This window comes from Dendrobates tinctorius, unplaced genomic scaffold (genome assembly GCF_039654945.1).
Source record: "Dendrobates tinctorius isolate UK_male_01 unplaced genomic scaffold, ASM3965494v1 ptg000171l, whole genome shotgun sequence".
NCBI classification, from domain to species: domain Eukaryota; kingdom Metazoa; phylum Chordata; class Amphibia; order Anura; family Dendrobatidae; genus Dendrobates; species Dendrobates tinctorius.
The window spans coordinates 19,019,474-19,046,839 of NW_027361838.1; the positions used below are offsets into that span (position 1 = coordinate 19,019,474).

Here is a 27,366-nt window from a genome sequence, read left to right on the forward strand (position 1 = left end):
GCAGAACAATGCATTCCTATGGGTGCGAGATCGCCGCGATTCCGCAAAATTAATGAGCATGCTGCGTTTTTTACCGCAATGCGATTCCGCCGTGGTAAAAACCGCAGCATTAGCAAGCATTGCGGAATCCCATAGGAATGCATGGGATGCTTATTTTTTGCGTTTTCGCAGCAAAATCGTGCGGTTAAAACTGCCGCGGAAACGTGAAAAAAAGGCCACGTGTGAACTCAGCCTAATTTGTAAAGGAACCCTTTCAGTTAATAGAAACACAAAAGTTGATTTCTGATCACAATCTTTCACAGTGAACTTTCAATTTAAGAAAGAGATTTCCAGTCATGTTAGAACACAAATTGCTGTGCATTATTGAACGCTTTTCATAATTTACAGCCCTTTGAGGATTGGAAAATTACGTTGGAACATTTCAATAGTTTTGCCCACTATGCTATAAATATCCGCCTACAAAATGCATCAGAAAATTACATAAACAGCAAAGTGTTTTACAGTGCACGAAAGTTCTGCTGTGGAAGATTATCCTCAGTTGCGGGGGAACAAAGGTAGTTTAAATGAGTGTCTTAACATATTCATAATGAAGGGTTTTCTTATTTCACAACCCCCATATTCAGTATTTGTGAAGAACGGTAAGCACCAGGGCTGTGGAGTCGGTAAGTCAAACCTGCGACTCCGACTCCTCAATTTCCCTTACAAAGACTCAAACTCCACGATTCCAACTTCCACATATATTGCTTATATTTAAGTGAAAAATTTATTGTAGTACAATGTGAACATCAGACATTTAATAATTTTTATGATACAATAATTAAGATATTTAGATAGAACATAATATTTATTTATTGGAATACAACTTTAGAACACAAAAAGCTGTAATAAATGGTAAATATGTAATACACTATGTAATGTTGATTACATATATATATTGTGTGTGCATATATATATATATATATATATATATATATATATAACACTATGTAATAAACTATGTAAGTGACAAAAAAACAGTTTTCAACAAAAACATACTAAATAACATTTGTGCAGTCTATGAATTTGTTCTAAGAAATAGAATTGCCTCCATCAGATCCTACTTCATAGATGACCTCAAATCTGACCTAATAATTTTAAGGCTAGAGAACAACCTCTCTACAGTAACTTGGGTTGGAAGCAAAGCCTTAACCACATGGGCAACATCTCTAACAATTTCCGGGTATAAAGGAATTGCCTCATGCACAGTCAGTTTTGATGAACGGTTGAATTTTTCTATTTCTTTGAGAGCAAGTGAAACAAGTTGCTGAAATATGGTCAATCTGCTTGCTATAGGAGACAGAGTGAAATCTTTTTCCTTGCGGCAATGCTTTGCCTGCTCCATGTCATACAAATACTTGTCAAAGTCACACTCCTCATCTGATGAGGATGGAGATATGGCAGCAGTAAGCACTGTCAGGACCCAAGTCCTCTTGCGCCTGGCAGTCCTCCTGTAGGCCACTCATCCTAACTGCTACCTCAGTCAGAGCTTCTTTTCCTTTAGTAAGATGTTGAACATCAAGCAGTATACGATGACTCGGGTCCACATAAACAGCTGCCAGAAAATTTTTAGTTTCCAATAGCTGTGTCTCTCTCCGTTTCATTGAAGCAGAAATGCCATCTGCAATTAAACCTCCTCTATGGGACAAGCAAAGTAGCAAGTTCTTCCATATAAGGTCAGATTGGCACAGTTTTACTCCTCTTCACATCGGCCCCTGGAGGCATGGGGAAGAGAATGTGGCCCACACAGTCGCTGATGTGGCACCACACTCGCTGACAACCCTGACAGGCCCCTTTCACTAGTCCAAGTGAAACAGTGCCTAGTCAGTCCAGTAGGACTGCCACCAATTCCTTGTTAGATATAAGCTCTGTTCATTAACGGGATTATATCATGCCAGAAACCAGCCCCCGTAGCATGGAAAATTAAAACCAAGAACACGGACGTGTGGATTCATGGATCGAGATAAATGAGAAGCCTACAGTTAAATTATACATTTAATTGCCTTAAGGGCACAATAGCTAATGTGCTATATACACAATAGTTATACATATAGAATGGTCAGATATCCAGATACAGGTGGTAGTACAAAAGTATATGCAGATAATACAAAAGTCAGTTTCCGGCTTATTGTTCGGCTGTTGGATGATGGCAATCACATGGAAGGTGTGGGGACCAGCTGTTTCCAGTTTCTTCCACCTCCCTTGGAAGAGAAGAGGGCCCACATCGTTGCACATGCACTACCCCCCTCTCCCCGGATTGTCTTAGTCTCCCTCCCACTTGCTCTGGAAGCTGAAACTCCAAAACCTATGATGGATCATAATTTCTCTATGGCAGGTCATAGGGCGGTGGTTTTGATGCCATCGGATCCGGACGAGCCCCCGTTACACTTGGAGGCCAAACATGACTATGCTACCTGGCTTGTACGAACTGTTATAAGTATCTCACTACCCCTGGGTGCTAGAACGTTCCCGAGATCTCGAAAATGTAACCAGTATACAGCTAGGGTGTACTATATGTCTATAACTCCATAACCTCTTATGAAATTATGGCGCCTGTCTGGCTAGGGGAATTCTTTAATCAGTTAGCTTTACACGCTCTATAGGTATCCATCTTGTCAGGAATGGCTTGGTCCAAGCTATTTGCTGGAGGCGTGAATTTGGCTAGGCCATCTACTGAGAATGGTTTCCTGTCTAAGCTTCACATTTGTAAGAGTACTATAATCTTTACCTGGACATCATAGTTGATTGGCAAGAAATTATAGCCCCCGTATTCTTCACACACGTTATCACCGGTGGCCAGATCGGTGATAACTTGCTGATCCATAGATGTCCCACCACTGTGACCATTTTCTATTCTTGACGGAGAATTTTTTGTCCCCATTGCAAAATGGCACCACATGTTGGATGCCCGGATGCCGCTCCAATCATTCTCCATGGGGCTGCCGGAAATAGCCAAGTACAGCTCTCGGCAGTGCCATAGGAAATGAATGGAGCACCCTTTGCAAATGCTCACTGCTGCTTAACTCTAGTGGGGACAAAGGTTCTGCCAGTAGGTGCAGCTCTGAGTGGTCAGACCCCACTAATCAACAAGTTATCACCTATCCTGTGTATTGGAGACAGCTTTTTTTTCACTGGACATCACCTTTAAACACTTTCACCAAACTCATTGGCTCCATGACATTCATAATGACAAAACACAAGCTATAAGTATGTTTTTTAAAACAATGTCGGCCCTCGCCTCTTTCACCCTGCACACGCTGGGGTGTCAATCCCACTGCTGTGGTCATGCTCCCACCACACAGTAGCATTGTTTGACAGCACTAGTTTGCTGACTGCAGGAAGGGACGGTAAACATAATTTTTAAACACATATATTAAAGGGGGCTTTACACATAGCAATATCGCTAGCAATATCACTAAAGCGTCACCGATTTTGTGAAGCAGCAGGGATATTGCTAGTGATATCGCTACGTGTGATACTTACCTCCAACCGGCTCCCCCGCTGTCTATCGCTGATCGCGCGAGAACGTCCTGGGTCGATACTCGGCGGCGGCTTCCTTCTGGGCTTCCTTCTGCCGCCGATGAGCGACGCGTGGACGCGGGCGGGAGGACTTCTTCATGGCCGCGTCTGACAGGTAAGTAACGACCGCTGCTGCGTCGCTGCTGAGATTCTTCTGTTTGGCAGCTCACTAGCAACCATTTAGCGATGCACCAGCGATCCTGACCGGGTCATATCGTGGTCGGGATCGCTGGTGCATCGCTAAATGTAACGGGGCCCTTAGCGTTTTGGGCAGTGGCGGACATATCGCCTCTGGAGCAGATTAAGCTGCATATGGGCTAAGTAGTATAGGGAGGCCCCATGGAGTAGGGCGGCCCATTTACACCGCAGGTTGCTCAGATACTGTGATCGTTCCATTTTTTACCCATGTAGATTTTCCTTCTCAAACAGGTCTGTGAGAGTCAGAATTCTGGCTGGTTAGTAGGTGATCAGATTGTTATTTCATGCAATAAAATGCAGTTTAATTATGTAAAAATCATACAATGTGATTTTCTGTTTTTTTAGATTCTGTCTCTCACAGTTGAAGTGTACCTACAATAAAAATTACAGACCTTCCATTCCTTGTAGGTGGCAAACTTACAAAATCGGCAGTGCATCAAATACTTATTTTCCTCGTTGTATTTTGCACTCCGGCATCTTTTGCTCAGAATTTGAGACATTGAGAACAGGTGTCATTTATTTAACACTTGTAGTTCTCTCCAGAAAATCACACCAATGAATATGTGACTGGATGTCAAAGACTCGCACAGATATTTGTTCTAATCACATTTGTGTGAGCTTCGGCAGGGTAGACAGCACTTAGCTGTCTCTTCATATGCACTCGTGACTCTCAACTTGTGGCCCGAGAACTTGCAGAGGCTTCAGTGGGTTCGTCAGCTCATCTTGTTTAAATCTACAATACATTTATTAAAACAGCAAAGAACATAATGGAGTATGATACAAATGTCAAGTGTGGAGATTACGTAAAGCAGAGCAATCAGATTGCAGTCACTGCAGAGTACCGAAGAATAGATAATTGAAATCTTCAGTCTGGATCCTACGAACAACTTCAGTTTGTTATTAATCTTAACCAAAACCCCAATCCTCTTTTATGTACCAAGAGGATTATGTGTTGCCTCTCTCTAGCTGCTCATCTGTAACTTTCTTCTTTAAATGTTAGCACACCAATGCTTGTGCTATTATGTATCAGTTGTATTATTATCATTTAAAGGGAATCTGACACCAGATTTGATACTTCATCTGAGAGCAGCATAACATAAGAAAAATGATTCTGATCAAAGCAATGTATCACTTAGTTTACTGGGCACAGCAGTTGTGATACAGTCAGAGGATTTAGATGTAGCATATAGCAGAGCTCAGAATGTCACACCACTCCTTTCTGTGTACCTTATATAGTGACAGTGATCTGCTAATCAGTGGTAGTGAAAAAGGGGGGGAGTGGAAGACCACTCATAAACGACCACAGATCCGATATAAAAGAATATATCTTTATTAGGACATATAAACAGATCCTAGACAAAACAGTGCTTGAAAGTGCATAAAATTAATCCACGCACCATGGAAAACACGGCAGACCTCCCTAAAGCATAAAAATAATATAGTCCAACAAGGACATTGAACTATCCTCACCAAAATGAATGTACAATAGGGACACTATCTCATAATACCCTCAATACTCACTATATTTATTCCTTAATCAACCAGTCCTAATAGCATAATATATACACATCTATATATATGGCCAATAAATAGATGTAAACAAATATATATGTGTATATACATAAACGCTGCATGAGACAATAATATAGCATGAACATGTTGTCAAAAAGCCGCTATAATAGTGGGTAAAGGGTATCACTATGAACATATAGCACCAAATGGTGATATAGCATCCTCATTATGACCATTACATATATTATACAGACGGGCCTTACGAGGAAGATGCAAAAACCATTGAGAAAAAATCTCTCAAACCCTCACCCTCTATAGCCATTATATAGTGGTGATTGCTACCCTACTCAAAATGTAAGACAGCAATAGAACCGGTAATTGTTACCAAAATAGACGGTGGTAGGTGAGGAGTCTCAAGGGGTACACGCGCGGTCTCCCTTGAGACTCCTCACCTACCACCGTCTATGTTGCTTCACATTGAATTTTCCTCTCTGAGGATCAGCGGCAGGAGCAGCTTGGAGGGCAGTTGCTTGTGGGAGAAGCTGCATTTGCTGGGCGGTGCTGGGAAGCTCTGGGATCCTGGGTGTTCACTTACGGCTGGGATCGGTCTCAACTTCACATCCGGAAGCCGGTGAGAGATGGACTGACCAGGAGAGCGGAGGTTGCCGACAGCCACGTACAGTGCCCTTCTGGGTTGCGACGACACGCTCCCCAACTACCATTCACGTTCACACCATGGTTGTGCAAGGGTGGCACAACCCTGCAAAGTGAGCACCCTGTCCATTCAGTTAGGGAATTAATTTAAACACAGGTACACTCATTGCGCCTCTCTTTGCATTTTATTTTTCACTATCGGAAGAGGGTCAGCTCCACAAGTGAGTATTTCTGGCCGGCCGGCGATAGCAGCTGATTAGCCGGAGTGCCAGGTGCTGGACCTCACCTGCTCAGATACTAATGACATATTTTAAAGGGAACCTGTCATCAGGATTGTGCACAGTAACCTTCAGACAGTGTTAGGTTGGCGTCGTTATACTGATTACAATGATAGCTTTGTTGATGACCACAAAAAAAAAAATCACTGATGTGTGAATGAGGCCTAATTGATTAGGTCAGCTTGCCTTTAAAGGCTTTGCTTTGGCCACTACATTTTTATTGACTCCATGTGTGAATATACAGTTAGGTCCATATATATTTGGACAGAGACAACATTTTTCTAATTTTGGTTCTAGACATTACCACAGTGAATTTTAAACAAAACAATTCAGATGCAGTTGAAGTTCAGACTTTCAGCTTTCATTTGAGGGTATCCACATTAAAATTGAATGAAGGGTTTAGGAGTTTCAGCTCCTTAACATGTGCCACCCTGTTTTTAAAGGGACCAAAAGTAATTGGACAATTGACTCCAAGGCTATTTCATGGACAGGTGTGGGCAATCCCTTCGTTATGTCATTCTCAATTAAACAGAAAAAAAGGCCTGGAGTTGATTTGAGGTGTGGTGGTGCTTGCATTTGGAAGGTTTTGCTGTGAAGGAAACAAGCGGTCAAAGGAGCTCTCCATGCAGGTGAAACAAGCCATCCTTAAGCTGCAAAAACAGAAAAAACCCATCCGAGAAATTGCTACAACATTAGGAGTGGCAAAATCTACAGTTTGGTACATCCTGAGAAAGAAAGAAAGCACTGGTGAACTCATCAATGCAAAAAGACCAGGGCGGCCACGGACGACAACAGTGGTGGATGATCGCAGAATAATCTCCATGGTGAAGAGAAACCCCTTCACAACAGCCAACCAAGTGAACAACACTCTCCAGGAGGTAGGCGTATCAATATCCAAATCTACCATAAAGAGAAGACTGCATGAAAGTAAATACAGAGGGTTCACTGCACGGTGCAAGCCACTCATAAGCATCAAGAATCAAAAGGCTAGACTGGACTTTGCTAAAAAAAAATCTAAAAAAGCCAGCACAGTTCTGGAAGAACATTCTTTGAACAGATGAAACCAAGATCAACCTCTACCAGAATGATGGAAAGAGAAAAGTATGACGAAGGCGAGGTACAGCTCATGATCCAAAGCATACCACATCATCTGTAAAACACGGCGGAGGCAGTGTGATGGCTTGGGCATGCATGGCTGCCAGTGGCACTGGGTCACTAGTGTTTATTGGCGATGTGACACAGGACAGAAGCAGCCAAATGAATTCTGAGGTATTCAGAGCCATACTGTGTGCTCAGATCCAGCCAAATGCAGCCAAACTGATTGGTCGTCGTTTCATACTACAGATGGACAATGACCCAAAACATCAAGCCAAAGCAGCCCAGGAGTTTATTAAAGCAAAGAAGTGGAATATTCCTGAATGGCCAAGTCAGTCACCTGTCCTCAACCCAATTGAGCATGCATTTCACTTGTTAAAGACTAAACTTCAGACAGAAAGGCCCACAAACAAACAGCAACCGAAAACCACCGCAGTGAAGGCCTGGCATAGCATCAAAAAGGAGGAAACACAGCGTCTGGTGATGTGCATGAGTTCAAGACTTCAGGCAGTCATTGCCAACAAAGGGTTTTCAACCAAGTACTAGAAATGAACATTTTATTTACAATTATTTAATCTGTCCAATTATTTTTGGTCCCTTTAAAAACAGGGTGGCACATGTTAAGAAGCTGAAACTCCTAAACCCTTCATCCAATTTTAATGTGGATACCCTCAAATGAAAGCTGAAAGTCTGAACTTCAACTGCATCTGAATTGTTTTGTTTAAAATTCATTGTGGTAATGTCTAGAACCAAAATTAGGAAAATGTTGTCTCTGTCCAAATATATATGAACCTAACTGTAGTTTTAGAGTATGTGCACCTGTTGAGTATTTGCAGCTGACTTTTCTGTTTGTGGGAGAAATGCTGTTTAAAATCTGCAGGTTTTTATTAATTTTTGTGCATGTTTTTAAAGCGTTGTTACTTGCATTTTTCACGTTCATTTGAGTGTATGAAATATGATGGAAAAACGGTGAAAGAATTGATATGCTGCAGAGTTGAAAAATGCTTTGATCGTTCAAATCTACAAGGCAAAAATAAGCGTCATGTGTGAGATTTCAGAAGTCTCATTCACTCTGCTGATACTGTAAAACACTGCCTGTTCCCACGGCAAATGTACAGCATGTGAACAAACACTCCATCCAAACCATCAATATGATTGTGTATCCCTGGAAAAGAGCAAGTTCTTCATTGTGGTCCCAAAGCTCTGTTCTGGCAACAACAAATGGTGTTTTGATGTTGTCTGGAAGTGCATTGGGGCATAACAACAGGCTTGGACTGGCCCACAGGAAAACAGTAGAATCCTCCGGTGGGCCCCTGTGCAAGAGTGGGCCAGCACCCTCTTGTTTGAGCACTATATTCGTGAAACACTATGTACAGACAAAGGCGACATTGTATTCTTAACTATCTACCCTGTTCATTGTTACATATGTGATTGAGGATAATGTCACATTTGCATGTAGCTGAAAAGTGCGGTCCTGGAGTCAGTTACTGGTGGGCCATTGGCTCCCCAGTCCGACACTGCGTAGCAACATACTTGTAGGTTCTGAGCCTCTCACTATATCTCCTACCTAGCAGCACCGTCCTCTCTCTGATTGACCGGTCAGTGGCCTCGTACCAGCGCAAGCTGCTTTTTTATTGTCCTACAGATAAGAGCGCCTATATGTATTTACGTGTGTGTCACATTGTTTCTCTATTTTCCCAAAAGGGACATATAATATCTTCAATAAAGTTATTCCACCATTTACTAATAATGCGAGTTGCTACATTCACTGAGCCATAATTAATTCCACAATCTTGGCTTCCTTGTGTTTTCTCATTGCAAAGAAAATGTCAATTCCATTTCATTTCAATGACCTCATGCAATTATAGATTGATTCAGCTTGATGTTCAGAAACACCAACAGGGAAATATGATTTTCATTCAGCCGACTGATTGAGAATCAACACTTAGGACATGTACCGATGCCATACCCCGTTCTGCACACAAATACCCTTCTTTGTTTCATCGTAATCACAGTCTGTGTTTCTTTGAACTTTTTTTCTAAAGGCATATAAACTTTTTCACTGCCATTTGTTTTACCGAGAAGCTTCGTCACAAATCAGCAGTCAACTTGTGAACCGCTCTTTGGTCGCATTTCATCTCTTCTTAGACACTCTTAACCTTCATCTGCTGGAAAATTGCATTTCTATATTTTATTTATAGTTTGGAAAGTGTCATTTCAGAGCCAATGTGAGCTTAGAGGAAGAATCCTCTGTCATTATATGATTCTACATATCTCCCGTGGTGTACCTGTACCGAGAGAGCTGTATGGAGATCACAATAATTGTAATGTCCTACGTGCAGATATTGTAAAGGACTTACAAAAACACTGTGCAAAGGGAAGGATAACTTTTAACAAAAAGTTTGATCCAAAGCATACCTGTCATTTTAGGTAACTTTTCAGTGTGTGTCCCAGAAAAATAACATTTCTGGCTATTATACCACTTGTATCCTACATTTTCATCAGTTTTACCCTTTGCAGACTCTATAATTTTCAGTCTTTGTGAACCATAGGCTGGAGACTAGCCACCATAATGTGTTTTATATTGAGCACACAGAAACCTGCTTCTTTCACTGTCTAGTATATGTTCAGAAGTAGCAGCAGCATGTAGGACATTATTTAGCACCATTGGTCTGACTATACTGTCAGCCTTTGCTAGTTATCACACCCTGTTCCTCAGGTGTCCTTTCCCCCTTCCCTCTCCATAAAGGTACAATAGGAGATGTAACCTGACGCCTCACTGTGCTGAGAAACCTTCCTTCCTTGACCAAGACAGATTTGAGTTGTTTTTCAGAGTGTTTGATGAGTTCAGTAGGCAGGGGGGAAAGTGTTTCATAGGTGGAGAAAGAAGCAGATTTTTTTTTCTAAACTAATATAACCCCTGTCCTAAAACCTCATATAGCCATATCTTGTGCACAACAACACATAGAACACAGATTAAGTAAGTGACGGAGTCAGCGACTTTGTGCTCCGTTACAACTCTTAACATTATGGGTGTCTTGAGAACACTGATTCTGTTAACAACATAGCAGACAAGGCAGCCCATGACCAGACAGGCCTTTCTGGCATTTGGCAGAATTGCCAAATGGCCAGTCCGGCCCTGCCATGGTTTGTTTTTCTTCATCCCTTGGATTATGGAGTAGAAATATTTGAAACAGGACAACCCCTTTAAATTGTAGCATGTAACACCACATTTAAGAAAAGTATGCTTCATGATAACATTGTACATCTCAGGCTGTTTATATTGTATTCACCAGTTGCGGTCTGGTACAGACTTTTTTTCCATAATTCACTCCAATTTATTGTGTAAATTAGGGTAAATCTGTTGTCTCATGCTACTTGTTAACACTAAGCTACACCTACTTTAAAAAAAAGACAGGGGCGGCATAAAATAGCAAAGGGTTATCCATTTTCCTTATGGTGTGCATAGTCTCTCTGTCTTCTACCTTGGCTTGCAATGGTTTCCTCTTTTCTTCCAAAGACACATTATTGTGAATCCCTAGTGAATATACTGTATGTACAAAAAATAATGGTAGAGATAGAATCTACAAGCTATCTAAATAACAGGGAATAAATATCTGTCATATAACCCTTTATATAATAAGAGCCCTAATATAAACCAAGTATTGTCTGCAGGGTCCACATATAACAGAAGTGCTAACAATCATTCATTGTAAAGTTTATAGCACCTTCCCAAAGATCCAACTACCTGTAAATACAGCGCTTAATGTGGCTCCATTACACGTGTACTCGTCCTTAGCCTCCATTATTTGGTTAGTGTAGTGTAAAGCCATTTTCCAGAGTTGAGACGGTTTTAATTCAATTTACAATTATAATCATAGCATTTCAGAGCAGGTTTATCATTTATTTAAAAATAAATAAAGCATGTCCAACCCATCTGTTCTGGAAACAAAATCAATTTTTTTTTTACTATCTACTCTAAATTAAAGGATGAAAGTTCTCTATAGTTACCTTGATCTACAGTCCCTAATGAGCAAATGTTGGCAATAATTCTGTTTAATTTCTTTAACAAAAAAGTTACTATAGAGGGAATTGTGAAGCTTGGGTTGTGTTCACATCTGTCTGCTTAGAGCCTGTGTCACAGATCCAGACAAAAATATAAGACAAAACAGTGGAGCATGGTAAACTATGGTAAAATGCCGGACAGAACAATGGAAGCCACACAGACCACCTAACAGTCAGTGCTGGGCCTTGCATGTCAGATGCATCACTCCTGATGAACAATAAAATTAAGAAAGGCAGGTATGGACAGAGTCTTACGCCGGCCATATACATTAGATGTCTGTCGGATGAACGTTCAGCCGGCAGCCATCGCGGCTGTCTCTCCCATACACAGGAGCGCTCGTTTAACTGAGCACCCCTGTGTTCTCTATGAGAAAGCCGCCGACAGACATCTCTGATGGCGGATAATCTCCAGGAGTACAAAGCAATCGGCAGTCCAAAATCATATATGACCTATCGACATCTTCCCCATGTAGCCATATAGCTGAATGGGGTCCCTGAAAATGGGTTAGTCTCGTCCCTTTTTAAAGGGCATGATATAGAAAAAGAGACCCTGAATCCAAGGATGTATCACTTAGTTTACTGGGTACAGCCGTTGTGACATAAGCAGAGTTTTCAGATGTGGCCCAGCTCAGAAACCAACCACACCCGCACCGGGCTCTCTGTGTACATTATCTATTGACAGTAAGCTGCTTATCAAAACATGGGGTGTACTTGACCCTGGGCTCACATGAGCTGTAGTCCAGGCAGTGATAATCTCTTGGTGATAAAACATTCCTTTTATTGAAACAATAGTGCAAAGTCTGAGCCCCTACCTCATGCTGCTTTAATTGGTTGTTAGGACCTGTGCAGCGATCCTTTTCAGGAGTTGTTATATTGTATTTTACACTTGGCTGGTCATTCTCATTGATTGAAAAAAGATCTCCAAAGCCATATACCATTCTTCATATTAATGTAAAACAGCGAGTACAGAGAAACAGGGAAGGATAAGCAGAGGGAGATGAATTATGACTGTAGACCAGAGTGCCTGAAAATATTTTTTTCTGAAACCTTTCAATAGTGAAAGCCTCTAAATGCTTGTAGAAGAAATTCTAATATAAGTAAATGGAATACACATTTATCTATGTTACCTATGGTCTGTGAATGGCTGAGTGTACAATTGCTATGTACCACTTGTGTGGTCTATGTGAAATATGTTTCCCTGAAAGTGGTGATCTCTTAAGCTAATGTATTATTTTCGTCTTATTCTGTTTTCAGGTAGCTGTACATTTGATGAGCCATTTCAGTCGTGTGGCTACAGTCAGTTGGAGCTCAATGACCTGAAATGGGAGCAGATGAACACATTGAGGAGGCAACACACAGATTCTTGGATGCCATCAGGTTTGTGAAACTTATTTATTTTTTGTCTGCAAGTAAAAAGGCCAAACTGAGACTTGTGAGATACTGTAAACAAACTAGCCAAAATATAGGAATGCGACAGCTCACCACCATCTATAGTGCTTGGGGATAACTTATAAGGAGTCTGTATATAATGGCTTAATGACGCAATCATTCCGCTTGTTCAAAGAACCATAACATTTTCTCCTTCGCCTCATTGGGGGACACAGGTACTGTGGGGTGTATGCTACTGCCACCTGGAGGCTGACACTAAGTGAGAAAAAGAGGTTAGCTCCTCCGCCGTATATACCCTTGCCCCGATTGCGGACTGAAACCAGTTCAGGCTTCGTGTCCGTTGGAGGCACACACGTCCGTTTCTTCTTCAGACTTCTTTTTTTTTTTCTCTTTCTTTTTTTCTATGAAGATGAGACAGGGGCGACAGACCCTATTGAAAGGGTCCGATCTCCCCAAACCAACAACGGGCGAGCACGTGTGAGTGTCGCCTCCACGTATCCTCTCCCGCAACGTGGGACATGTCTGGTCTTTTTTTCCCAGACATTTTTATTTTTTTCCTGCCATGAAGATAAGACAGGGGCAACGGACCCTATCGAAAGGGTCTGATTTCCCCAAACCATCAACGGGCGAGCATGTGCGAGTGTCGCCTCCACGTATCCTCTCCTGCAACATGGGACACGATGCCAGACTTAGCCCTGACCACCCCTAGGTATTGAAACCATGGGCTATACAGAGGCACAAGCATAGTCTGTGAGGCCCCCACTGCTCCACCAATGCTAGACTGCGGTGCTGCAAGGCGGCGGACGGTCCCTCTCCTCATTCCGGGTAAGCAACGATGGAGCCAGGGTGCTTGCACCGTCCTGGTTGTGGCTCTCCTCCCCTCTACCTGCTCTGGAGGGATCTTCGACACCTGCCGCATCGTCATGGAGGGGATGGCCGGGGAGGGCTCCTGCAGCAGCGTCCACAGGGCTGGAGGCCTCAGCCTCGTGCGGCCGGCGAAGGTAGTCCCTTTCCCCCCCCGGCGCGCATAACGGCGTATCCTGAGTCCGGCCACGCTTCCTCAGGGTGGTCGGCAGCCCGCCCAGTGTTCCAAGGAATGGGCCATATCACTGTCGCAGTCTATGACATCGCTTACAAAAGCGATCGAGTCCCTTCGTGCCCCAGATAGGGGCAGGGGTAGCGGCTCGCCTGTCTTGGAGGGGTCCTCCACCTCGCAAGAGCCTAGATACCCCGGGGTGTCGAGAAATGGTGGACAGCCTTATCAAAGCTGTCAATCAGACGCTGGGGATTGAGGATGATTCCACCCTGGCTTCAGGCCATAAGGTGTCTTTTAAGTGGGCTAAGCGGCCGCATAGAGTATTTTGCACTCACCCAGAGTTCGAGGACATAGTGCAACGACACAGGGAATGGCCAGACAGGTGTTTTTCGGGCCAGAAGGCACTCGAGATGAGGTATCCGTTTGCCCCGGATCTCTGTAAGAAATGGACGGAATACCCAACGGTGGATCCGCCCGTGTCACGCTTGGCCTCTAAGACCCTGTTGTCTGTACGTAGTGTCACGTGGACCCGTCCTGTGTGACACGACCAGCAGGCCGGTAACTGAAACAACAAGACACGGCACGTGAAACTGTCCTGTGTGACACGGCCCGCAGGCCAGTAACTAAAACAACAAGACACGGGGAAAGGGGAAACAGTTTCAATGGTGGGCCCTGCGATAGGGAACGGGGATGTGGAGACCTCCTGCACTCCCCTGAATCAGTGTCTCTCACACTCCTAACGTTCCCTAGGCCGGTTCCGCACCGGGCGCTGATCAGGATACCTGTCACCCTAGCACACCCTACACCTATCCCTTGCTAGGGAGCTGGGTGATGCAGGCACTGGCCCCACCGCTGTACTAATACACACCAGGAAAAAATACAGACAGGGAAACACCACTTAGCTTTGCTCTGTTGCGCTTGCTCCCAGCAACAGAGTCCACCACCAGAATGCAGCTTTCCTCCTGAATAGCTGCCACCAAGCTCTGTCAGAGCTGCAAGGAAATCCCCTCTGACTCCTTCCACAACAGGGCTCTGACTGACCTGCCAGGACCTCTCTCTAGATCCTTCCTCCACCAAGGATGGTTGAAATGAACACTATCACCAACAGTGATTGCAACACCTGACACTCTTTTATAGGTAAGAGCCAGCAATCACACCTGCTTTATAATCAAATGCACCAAACTAAAGAAACCAGAGTGCAATGACGCTCACCACCACTGGGGGCAAACTAGAACAAAAGACACCACTGTGTAATAATCCTAATGGCCACCGAGGGCAATACCAAACTTAAGCACATAGCTTAAGGAAAAAAAAAAGGTTACATGTGCTTTTATCTGTCATGATCCAGCATGGATCATGACACCTAGTGGTTCTTCTATTAAGGATCCCACTGATCGTCTCATAGAGAGCTTGGCCTGCTCAGTGTTTGAAGCATCAGGATCAGCAATCTCTCCCTCGTTCGCGGCAACATGGGTAGCCAAGGCCATGATTTTTTGGTCAGAATCATTGAACAGAGCCTTGCAGGATAGGCGCCTACCTGCGGAGGTATCAGATCGTGAGTCAGATCACTATGGCTGCGAACTATTTAATCAATACTTCTTTGGATGCGGCCAATTGCGCGGCGCTTGCAGCCGCAAATGCAATTTCTATTAGAAGAGCGCTATGGTTAAGGGCATGGCGGGCCGATTCTACCTCCAAGAAGTCCTTGACTTCCCTGCCTTATCAGTGCGGCCGCCTATTCGGAGAAAGATTAGACCAGCTCATCTCCGATGCCACAGGGGGAAAGAGTAGTTTTCTCCCTCAACAAAGGGTCAAGCCACCATTTCGCCACCAGTTTCAGGCATGGTTTCGGGCCTTTTGCAACCCCAGGTGGACTACAGCGGCCAGCTCCGCCGCTCCATGTTGCTCCAACCAGGATAGGGAGCGACAGATCTCATATAGAGCCAACCCGTTGGGGAGGATGCGTGCTTGCCAGGCCAGATCGAGGGGAACCAGGTCCCAAAGATCCTCAGCCAAATGACTTGAAGCACTTTTTAGGCGACATCAGCAAAGTAGGCAACCGCCTACTCTGGTTTCGCCACGTCTGGGTCTCCGTAGCACACGACTCATGGGTGACAGAGCTGGTGTCCTCGGGGTACAAGATAGAGTTTGTCAGGCACCCCCCCAAGACGATTCTTTCCCGCCTTCCCAAAGGGGAGACCCGGGCAAGGGCGTTGCTAGGAGCCATCGAGTCACTCCTGTACAGCGGAGTCATTATCCCCATGCCGGAGCACGAGAGGGCTCAGGGCTTCTATTCCAACCTATTGGATGGGACCGTCAGGCCTGTTTTGGACCTGAAGCTCCTGAATAAATTCATCAGGATCAGACATTTTCGAATGGAGTCTCTCCATTCAGTTATATCGGCCGTGGGGCAGGGAGAATACTTGGCCTCTGTAACAACCCTGCTGGCATCACTGCATGGCCTCCCATCCCCCATACACCAACTTACTTTCTGTTTCAAGCCATGCTGTGAAACCTGTCTGTTGCCAGTTCTGTGCTCCGTGCTTCTGCTGTGTCCCCAAGCCGTGCCCGCCTGTCCTGTGTCTCCAAGCCATGCCCGCCTGTCCTGTGTCTCCAAGCCGTGCCCGCCTGTCCTGTGTCTCCAAGCCGTGCCCGCCTGTCCTGTGTCTCCAAGCCGTGCCCGCCTGTCCTGTGTCTCCAAGCCGTGCCAGCTTGCCCTGTGTCTCAGCATGCTTGTCACTCGCACCTGTCCAGGTGTCCTGTTCCCGAGTGGGATCAGCAGCCACAGCCAGACACCACCCTGGAGTGGCACCCTGCAGCTACCTGCCGCACAAGCCTGACCTCACCATCAGAGGCTCCAGTGAAGACCGAGGTAGCTGCCGTAGTTACGCCCCTTCCAGGGTAGTTTGGTTTGTGGCACAGTGGGGCCACAACCCCCTGGCTCGCGCCACTCAGTCAAGGCGCGAGCGTGACAGTTTGCACAGGCCATGGTCCCCGCTGAGTCCCATGTCCTTCTGCTCGCAGAGCATGATAAACTCTCTCCCTGCCAGTGTGAGCCACCGGAAGAGTTTGTTCCGCCTTGTGTGGTTCTAATTGTTGAGACTTCTGAACCACTCATAGTCTCCAGAGCCATCTATGAGTAGCTCCTGGCCTATGAAGAGCATGACCCAGCAGACCCACCTAGGTTCTATGGGCACCCCAAAGAGTGCCAAGGGTTCCTGAAAAAGTGCCTGCACTACATCCTGAAGAATGCAGTTTGTTTCCCCTCTGACCGGGTCAAGGTGGGATACATCATGTCCTACCTAGCTGGTGATGCCTTGATGTGGATCTGTCCCCTTTGGGAAGCAGGGGACCCTGTCGTCTTGAGCCTGGGGGCCTTCCTGGTGGCCTTCTTTAAAGTCTTTGATGTGCCTCGACCAGTCGCTCCTGAAAAGTCTTCCCCTCCAAACTTCCAGAGACAGACTAGACAAGAGGAACCTGTGGGTGAAACATCTCAGCCATCTATGACCGTCCAGCCATCACCTGTTCCACAGTCTGCTGATGCGGCCTCCCTTGCAAGATCCAAGAGGTCTAAAAAGAAGAAGCGGGCCAAGTTGCAGCCGGAATCTGGCCTCTGCCCTGTGAAGCCTGTGCTCCAGAACCCTGGGCCAGTAGGAGAGGCTGCCCCTGGCGAGAGTACTCCCTCTCCATTAAACTCTTTGACTGTTTCTCTGCCTTCAGGGAGCTTTGGTGTGTTTAAGTCACCAGTCATACAGAGTCAGTGTGTGGTCTCTGTCATACAGCTCCCAAAGCCGGCGTGGGCGTTGTCTCGAGGTGGCCCAGCCCTACTTGAGAACAGTCTAGTCCTGCACGGACAACTACAGCTCCAGGTCGGAGCCTTATACATGAGGAAGTTCATCTTCCACTTGCTGACTGGTATGCCCATGGGTCACTCTGTTCCAGAGATTCTAGTACCCATTTATGTCTGGAAACCTAGCAGGGCACCGCGCTTGAAACAATCTAGTGACAAGAGGTGTCTGGTTCCCTTGCGTCAGAGTCAGTCAGCAAGATCGCCTTCTTCATCTGGTCTGCTAGTCGTCGGGTCAAGGGGTGATGACATCTCCGAAGAAGGGGAAGCGGTGTCAGTCTCCTCACACGTCTCCAGCGACTATACCAGTGATCTGTTCCCAGGAGCATCCCTGTCTCTTCATTGTCCTCCCCTGGATTACGGGCTGAAGACAGGTCCTAAGTATTTGCCCTCAACCCCCGTGTGGCCAGTGAGTGAAAATACTGAGACAGAGATTTTCTCACCCTCTAACCTGGAAGAGGAGGACCAGTTTTTTCAGGGTAACAGGCTGAAGTGGCTCCCTGTATGTATGCCTCCAGCTTCCATTTGGAAGGTGGGTGAAGAGGTTGGAAAAGTGACCTACATATCTCCGTTTCTCACTAACTGGGAGGAGGAAGTCCAATTTTTCTGGCATGTCAGGCTGAAGTTGGACTCGGTGAAGGTGTCTTCTGTTTCTAGCTGGCCGGCTGATGTAGGGGTCAAGTCTGAAGCTTCCAGGTCCCTGCCTTCTGCCAATCAGGAGAAAGAAGTCCTTGTACCCTCTGTGTTGGAAGCTGTTGGGCACGAAGAAACTTGGCACTCGGTGATTCCAGATGGCACACCTACTTCGTCTCATCAGAAGGATGCCCTGTCAGCTTGGATTATGTGTGGTCCCGTACTCCTTCTTTTTGTCATTCTGGCAGGCTTGAGGAAGGGGGGCCGTAAAGGGGGGGTACTGTAACAACCCTGCTGGCATCACTGCATGGCCTCCCATCCCCCGCACACCAACTTACTTTCTACTTCAAGCCATGGTGTGAAATCTGTCTGTTGCCAGTCCTGTGCTCCGTGCTTCTGCTCTCCATGTTTCCTGACTGTGTGTAAAGGGGGGCGGCACCAGAACTCTCTGGTTCTTATGCAGTCAGGGTGCACCTGCCTATTCTGTGCCTGACCAATCACCTAGAGCCCTTGACTATTTAGTTTCACCACACCCACTGAAACATTGCCTGTGCAATGTCTAATCTCAGTTAGTATCTTGCTGCTGAGGAAGCCAGGCCCCGTTCTGTGTATTTCCTCCTTCTCTGGAGGAATACTTCTTGTCATGCCTTGTACCTTGTCTGCCTGCCAGGAGGCTGAATATCCTGGCCCTTGAGTCTTGTGTTGTGAGTTCATTTTTCCCTTCACCATTGAGGTCTGATGAACTCCCTCCTCTGGTGAAGGAAGGTAGTGAGGCTGATTACCAAACACATGGGCAGCTAGATGATGACTGGGTGGCTGGAATTGAGGACTGGATATAAGGCTACCGACGCCCTTCTTCCTGGCTGGTGATTTTCCTGCTGGATTCTTGGAGACCAGTCTGATTCCTGCATCTCAAAGCTAAGTTTTTCTGCTCTGCTTTATACTCTTCAGTTTTGTTTTTGTTTTGCCTTGTTTTTTGGGAGTTCTGCCATCCCCGGCCGGGGGTGAGCTGAATTCCATTTTTTGTCTCTGATCTGTTGATATTTTGCTCTGTCTTCAGAATATACCTGAGTGCTGATATAGTCTTTTGAAGCCTAGCGACTTCAGGGCCTTTTTTTCCTATCAGTCGGTTGGCTCATTTTGATAGGGTTTTTGCGGATGGCAGACAGCAGCTTTCCTATCCTGTCCTATGTAGTTAGCTTGGGCCCCATCATTTGCTCAACCTATCTTTCTATCTGTGTTAGTGTTTTCATCTTGCTTCACCGTCATTCACCAGCCCTACCGCAGATCCTAGGGTACTCAATAGCAGGAGAGAATTGTAAAAAAAAAAAAAAAAAAGTGTCAGAATTTTTTTTTTTTTGTGTGCAGATTTTTTCCTCTATATCTCTGAGGCCGTAGGGGGAATTTTTATCTCAATGGAGATGAAGTAATTGTCTGATCGTGTGGAGCAGCTCGCTGCTGAAGTGCGGGGAATTTCCACCTATCTTGCTCATTCACATGCTGCTGAACCAAAGATTCCTACTCCTGATGTATTTTTGGGGATCGGTCTAAATTCTTGAATTTCAAGAATAATTGTAAATTATTTTTTGCCTTGAAGCCTAACTCGTCGGGGAACTCCGCGCAGCAGGTTAAAATTGTCATCTCTTTGCAGCGCGGCGATCCCCAGGATTGGGCGTTTTCTTTGAAACCTGATGATCCTATTCTGAATAATGTGAACGCATTTTTTCAAGCCTTGGGGTTGTTGTATGATGAACCTAATGCTATTGATCAGGCTGAAAAGACCCTCTTGGCATTAAGCCAGGGTCGAGATTCGGCAGAGTTGTACTGTCAAAAATTCCGAAAGTGGGCGGTCCTTACTACCTGGAATGATGGTGCCTTGGCAGCCCTCTTTCGGAAGGGTTTGTCAGAAACTGTAAAAGATACTATGGTGGGATTTCCTGTTCCCTCTGGTCTTGACGATTCTATGTCATTAGCTATTCAGGTGGATCGGCGTTTACGTGAACGCAAAACTACACGAGAGATGTTACCACCTGTTGAACAAATGTCTGAACCTATGCAATGTGATAGAGTTTTGTCTAGGGCGCAACATCAGGAGTTCAGAAGGCGTAATAAGCTGTGTTTTTTGTGGAGATGCCTCGCATATTATTTCTGTCTGCCCTAAACGAGAGAAACGTTGTGCACACACGTTTTCTGTGGGTGGTGTTCAACCTAAGTTTCTTCTGGCAATTACTCTGACCTGCTCCCTGTCCACATTTTCCGCCAAAGCTTTTGTGGATTCAGGAGCAGCTCTGAACCTGATGGATTTGGATTTTGCTAAACGTTGTGGATTTCCTATGACACCTCTGCGGACGCCTATCCCTTTGAGGGGTATTGATGCTACTCCTTTGGCGAAGAATAAATCTCAGTTTTGGACCCAGGTGGTAATGCGGGTCGCCCCAGACCATCAAGAAAATTGCAGATTTTTGGTGTTGCATAATTTGCATGATACCATTGTTCTGGGGTTTCCCTGGTTGCAAATTCATAATCCAGTTTTGGACTGGAAATCTGTGTCTGTGGTGAGTTGGGGTTGTCGGTGTGCCCTTAGTGATGCTCCTGTTTTCTCCACCTCTCCCCAGTTGCATGATGTTCCTGACTATTTGGCTGACTTTTATGATGTATTTGGTGAGAATGAGTCTGCGTCTTTGCCTCCTCATAGGAGTTATGACTGTGCAATTGAGCTGAACCCGGGGTGTAAATTCCCCAAGGGTCGGCTTTTCACTTTGTCTGTACCCAAGCAAGAGGCTATGCGATCCTATATTAAGGAGGCATTGGAGAAGGGTCATATTAGACCACCCTCTTCACACTTAGGTGCTGGGTTTTTTTTCATGGCTAAAAAGGATGGTTCATTAAGGCCGCGTATTGACTATCGTGCCCTCAATAAAATTACTATTAAATATCAGTATCCGTTACCCCTGATTTCGGATCTATTCTCTAGAGTCAGAGGTGCTTGCTGGTTTACCAAGCTTGACCTCAGGGGGGCGTATAATCTTATCCGCATTAAGCAGGGGGATGAATGGAAGACGGCGTTTAATACTCCGGAGGGACATTTTGAGTACCTGGTGATGCCTTTTGGGCTCACTAATGCCCCTTCTGTCTTCCAGTGCTTCATGAAAGATATATTCCGAGACTTTGTGGATAAATTTTTGATTATCTATCTGGATGATATTTTGATCTTCTCCAAGAATTGGGACTCTCATGTGGAACATGTTCGGACTGTGTTCCGGATTTTGAGGGAGAATTCCCTGTATGTCAAGGGATCGAAATGCCTTTTTGGGGTACAGAGGATTTCATTTTTGGGATTTATTTTGTCTCCGTCAACTGTTGAAATGGACCCGGCCAAGGTACAGGCCATTTATGATTGGGTTCAGCCCACTTCTTTGATGGCCCTCCAGAAGTTTTTGGGTTTTGCTAATTTTTATCGGAAATTTATAGCTAATTTTTCTGCTATTGCCAAGCCATTGACTGATTTGACTATGAAGGGTGCTGATGTGCTGAATTGGTCTCCGGAGGCTGTTTCTTCCTTTCAGGAGCTGAAGCGAAGATTCACTTCTGCTCCGGTTTTGCGGCAACCTGATGTCTCACTCCCGTTTCAGGTGGAGGTGGATGCTTCTGAGATTGGTGCAGGAGCAGTGTTGTCCCAAAAAGATCCTGTGACATCTAAAATGAATCCTTGTGCTTTCTTTTCCCGAAAGTTCTCCCCATCCGAACGTAACTATGATGCGGGGAATCGGGAACTGTTGGCCATGAAATGGGCATTTGAGGAGTGGAGACATTGGTTGGAGGGAGCCAAACACCAAGTCGTGGTCCTTACTGACCACAAGAATTTGATTTACCTGGAGTCGGCCAAGTGCTTGAATCCTAGACAGGCTAGGTGGGCCTTGTTTTTCACACGTTTTGATTTTGTGGTCTCTTTTCTTCCGGGCACTAAGAATGTCAAGGCAGACGCCCTCTCTAGGAGTTTCCTTGCTGATTCTCCTGTTGTGACTAAGCCTGCTACCATCTTAGGCGAGGGGGTAGTTCTTTCTGCCATCTCGCCCGATTTGAGACGTGCTCTGGAAGAGTTTCAGGAGGACAAACCTGAGCGTTGTCCCAGTGGAAAGTTGTATGTTCCTGACCAGTGGAGGAAGAGAGTGATGTCTGAAGTTCATTGCTCTGCATTGGCTGGTCATCCAGGTATTTTTGGTACTAGAGATCTGGTGAGTCGGTCTTTTTGGTGGCCCGCCTTGTCTCATGATGTCAGGAATTTTGTGCAGTCCTGTGGGACTTGCTCCCGGTCTAAACCTTGTTCTCGCTCTAGTGGCTTGTTGATGCCTTTGCCGGTGCCCAGGAGGCCATGGACCCATATTTCAATGGATTTTATCTCTGATATGCCTGTCTCTCAGAGAATGACTGTTATTTGGGTGATTTGTGATAGATTCTCTAAGATGGTCCATCTTGTACCACTCCCTAAGTTGCCATCTTCCTCTGAGTTGGTGCCCTTGTTTTTGCAACAGGTGGTTCGCTTGCACGGGATTCCTGAGAACATTGTATCTGACAGAGGAGTTCAGTTTGTGTCTAGATTTTGGAGGACTTTCTGTTCCAAGCTGGGAATTCAGTTGTCCTTCTCCTCTGCGTTTCACCCTCAGACCAATGGGCAGACGGAGAGAACAAACCAGACTTTGGAGTCGTATTTGAGATGTTTTATTTCTGCCGATCAGGATGATTGGGTTTCATTTTTGCCCTTGGCCGAATTTGCTTTAAATAATAGAGCTAGTTCTGCCACTTTGATGTCACCTTTTTTTTGTAACTTTGGTTTTCACCCTCGATTTTCTTCAGGGCAGGTGGAGCCTTCTGCCTGCCCAGGTGTTGACACTGTGGTGGAGAGAATGCACCAGATCTGGGACCAAGTAGTGGATAAGTTGTCTCTCTCCCAGGAAGAGGCCCAGCGGTTTTCCAACCGGCATAGGACCGTTGGTCCCCAGTTTAAGGTGGGTGATATGGTTTGGTTGTCATCAAAAAATATCGCTATGAAGGTGGCTTCTCCTAAGTTTAAGCCTAGATTTATTGGACCTTACAAGATTTTGGAGATTATTAATCCGGTCTCTTTTCGGTTGGCTCTTCCTGTCACATTTAAAATTCATAATGTGTTTCATAAGTCCTTGTTGAAGAGGTTTGTTGAACCAGTAGTTCCTGTGGTGGCACCTCCTGACCCTATATTGGTTGAAGGTAACATGGAATATAAGGTAGAGAAGATACTGGATTCCCGTCTGGCTAGACGGAGACTCCAGTATTTGGTTAAGTGGAAGAGTTATGGTCAGGAGGATAATTCCTGGGTCTCTGCCTCTGATATTCATGCCGAAAGATTGGTGCGTGCCTTTCATCGGGATCACCCGGATCGCCCTGGTGGCATGGATGAGGGTTCGGTGACCCCTCCTCAAGGGGAAGGTACTGTTGTGAGTTCATTTTTCCCTTCACCATTGAGGTCTGATGAACTCCCTCCTCTGGTGAAGGAAGGTAGTGAGGCTGATTACCAAACACATGGGCAGCTAGATGATGACTGGGTGGCTGGAATTGAGGACTGGATATAAGGCTGCCGACGCCCTTCTTCCTGGCTGGTGATTTTCCTGCTGGATTCTTGGAGACCAGTCTAATTCCTGCATCTCAAAGCTAAGTTTTTCTGCTCTGCTTTATACTCTTCAGTTTTGTTTTTGTTTTGCCTTGTTTTTTGGGAGTTCTGCCATCCCGGCCGGGGGTGAGCTGAATTCCATTTTTTGTCTCTGATCTGTTGATATTTTGCTCTGTCTTCAGAATATACCTGAGTGCTGATATAGTCTTTTGAAGCCTAGCGACTTCAGGGCCTTTTTTTCCTATCAGTCGGTTGGCTCATTTTGATAGGGTTTTTGCGGATGGCAGACAGCAGCTTTCCTATCCTGTCCTTTGTAGTTAGCTTGGGCCCCATCATTTGCTCAACCTATCTTTCTATCTGTGTTAGTGTTTTCATCTTGCTTCACCGTCATTATATGTTGGGGGCTGCCTATTGCTTTGGGGTCTGCTCTGGGGCAGTTTAGTTTTTCCCCTTTCTGTCTTTAGACTATATAGTTCTCCGGCTGTGATCGAGGGGTCTAGGGCACCGTAGGAACCCCCCACGGCTACTGCTAGTTGTTGTGGATAGGATCAGGGGTCTGCAATCCGATAGCTGCCAACCTCTCTGGTTTTTCTGGACTTAGCTGGTATTTTGTTTTTTCCTCCTTCAGTGACTCATCATAACAGTCTTGGTTCCAGTACCTTGTCTGTGCTCTGTCCTACCTTAGTCTCCCTTTCTCCTTGTCCGTGGCTTCCTTCCTTGCTGTATCTTTCCTTGTGTCCTCCCTGTGTGAATCTGCACCCTTGCAGCTCTATCTGTGAATCTGCACCCTTGCACCTCTATCTGTGAATCTGCACCCTTGCAGCTCTATCTGTGCATCTGCACCCTAGCCGCTCTGCCTGCACGGCTCTCTAGCCGCTCTGCCTGCACGGCTCTCTAGCCGCTCTGCCTGCACGGCTCTCTAGCCGCTCTGCCTGCACGGCTCTCTAGCCGCCCAGCCTACTCCGCACTCCTGTGGCTCTGCCTACTCCACACTCCTGCCTATATCCATACCTGCACCTCCTGTGTGAACACGTCCAAATCCTGTTCCAATATACACCACTCCCTCCTGCCTGCACCTGCTGTGTGAACAGGTCCCTACATGCCCCTTCTCATATCACGCCAGTCTGTCCTGTGTCTCCAAGGCGTGCTCGCCTGTCCTGTGTCTCCAAACCGTGCCCGCCTGTCCTGTGTCTCCAAGCCGTGCCGGCTTGCCCTGTGTCTCAGCCTACTTGCCACTCGCACCTGTCCAGGTGTCCTGTTCCCGAGTGGGATCAGCAGCCACAGCCAGACACCACCCTGGAGTGGCACCCGGCAGCTACCTGCCGCACAAGCCTGACCTCACCATCAAAGGCTCCAGTGAAGACCGAGGTAGCTGCTGTAGTTACGCCCCTTCCAGGGTAGTCTGGTTTGTGGCACAGTGGGGCCACATCCCCCTGGCTCGCGCCACTCAGCCAAGGCGCGAGCGTGACAGCCTTTATCGACATCCAGGACGCCTACCTGCACATCCCCATTTTTCCTCCACATCAGAGGTTTCTACGCTTCGCCATCAATGGCCTACATTTCCAGTTTGCAGCGCTGCCCTTCAGGCTAGCCACCGCCCCCAGGGTGTCACAAAAGTCATGGCAGTCGTCATGGCCATCTTGCACTCTCGAGGCTTAGTCGTCTTTCCGTACCTAGACGACCTCTTGGTCAAGGCTCCTTCGTTTCGGGCATGCGAGGAGAGTGTCAGCATCACGCTGGATACCCTTTCCCGCTTAGGGTGGTTAGTCAACATGAAGAAATCATCCCTTGTCCCAGACCAGAAGATTTATTTTTTAGGGATGATCTTCGACACCTGCCGAGGGGTGGTATTTCTCCCTCGAGACAAAGCCCTAGCGCTCCAGCAGGGAGTCCGGACACTTCTCCAACCAGTCCCTCACACCTTTCGTTTCGGGATGAGGATACTAGGAAAAATGGTGGCAGCAATGGAAGCGGTTCCGTTCGCCCAATTTCATCTTTGCCCCCTGCAGCACGCCCTCTTGTCATCTTGGGACAAGAACCCATTCACGTTCGATCACCGGTGCCGGTTATCCTCTCAGGTCAGGCAGTCACTCGAGTGGTGGACAGCAAGTTCCTCCCTGCTTCAGGGGAAGCCTTTTCCCCCAGACCATTTGTTAGTAGTCACAACCGTCGGCAGCCTCCTCAGCTGGGGAGCGGTTTTTCGCCACCACACGACCCAGGGACATTGGTCGCAACAGGAGGCACACCTCCCAATCAACTTGTTGGAAATACGAGCGGTCTGGCTGGCTCTGCGACAGTTTCAGCACCTTCTAGCAGGCCGCCCCGTCGGACAATGCCACGGCAGTGGCTTACATAAATCATCAAGGGGGCACCCGCAGCAGAGCAACCATGCGCGAGGTAGGGCACATTCTTCACTGGGCCGAGAGGAACCATTCGGTGATATCGGCGGTCCACATCCCGGGCGTGGGAAACTGGGCGGCAGATTTCCTCAAACAGCAGGGTATTGCGTCCGGGGGATGGTTTCTGCACCCCAAGGTCTTCCAGCAGATTTGCCAACGGTGGGGAATACCGGATGTGGACCTGATGGCCTCCAGGTTGAATGCCAAGCTACCCAGGTTTGTTGCTTGCTCCCGGGACCCACAGGCGGTCGCCATGGATGCGTTGGTTCAGACATGGAACCAGTTTCGCCTCCCATATTTGTTCCCCCCCCCGCTGCCACTACTTCCGAGGGTCATCAAGAAGATCAAAACAAAAGGGGTTCCAGCAATTCTGCTAGCCCCAGTCTGGCCCAGTCGAGCGTGGTACACTGACCTAGTGGAGTTGCTCGCCGACGTTCCTTGGCGACTCCCAGAGCGCCCAGATCTACTGTCCCAGGGCCCGATCTTCCACCCGAGCTCAGGGGCTCTGTGTTTGATGGCATGGCCGTTGAATCTTGGATTCTGACCCAGGCGGGGTTTGGGCGCGAGGTGGTCGCTACAATGATTAGCGCCCGGAAGCCTACCTTGGCGAGAATTTACCATCACACCTGGAGGTGTGCAAAGGTTTTCTTTGCTTGGTGTCGAGACCACGGTTATTCTCCACTAAGATTCTCTATTCCCAATATCTTGGCCTTTCTCCAGTCTGGCCTAGACTCAGGATTGGCCCCGAGCTCCCTTAGAAGACAAATATCGGCTTTATCTGTCCTTTTTCAGCGCAGAATTGCTACCAATATGCAGGTGAAAACTTTCATCCAGGGAGTCTCCCACTTGGTACCTCCCTATAGGGCGCCCCTCGACGCCTGGGACCTTAACCCGGTCCTAAGTGTTCTGCAGGAAGCTCCATTTGAACCGCTACAAGATGTTTCTTTGTCGTACCTTTCCTGGAAATTGGTATTCCTTGTAGCCATAACTTCCATCAGGCGAGTCTCGGAGCTGGCGGCCCTGTCCTGCTGATCACTGTTTCTCACCTTCTACAAGAATAA

At 46.5% G+C, this 27,366-nt stretch overlaps 1 protein-coding gene across 5 annotated transcripts in view; it reads left to right on the forward strand.

The window, feature by feature from the left end:
- PTPRM (protein tyrosine phosphatase receptor type M) overlaps positions 1–27,366 on the forward strand; it is a 929,698-nt gene that overhangs the window by 205,386 nt on the left and 696,946 nt on the right. For all 5 annotated transcript variants that reach the window (XM_073550942.1, XM_073550938.1, XM_073550940.1 and 2 more), the window contains exon 2: positions 12,612–12,734. In XM_073550942.1, coding sequence (XP_073407043.1) covers positions 12,612–12,734 — 123 coding nt within the window. The remainder of the gene's footprint in view (positions 1–12,611; positions 12,735–27,366) is intronic.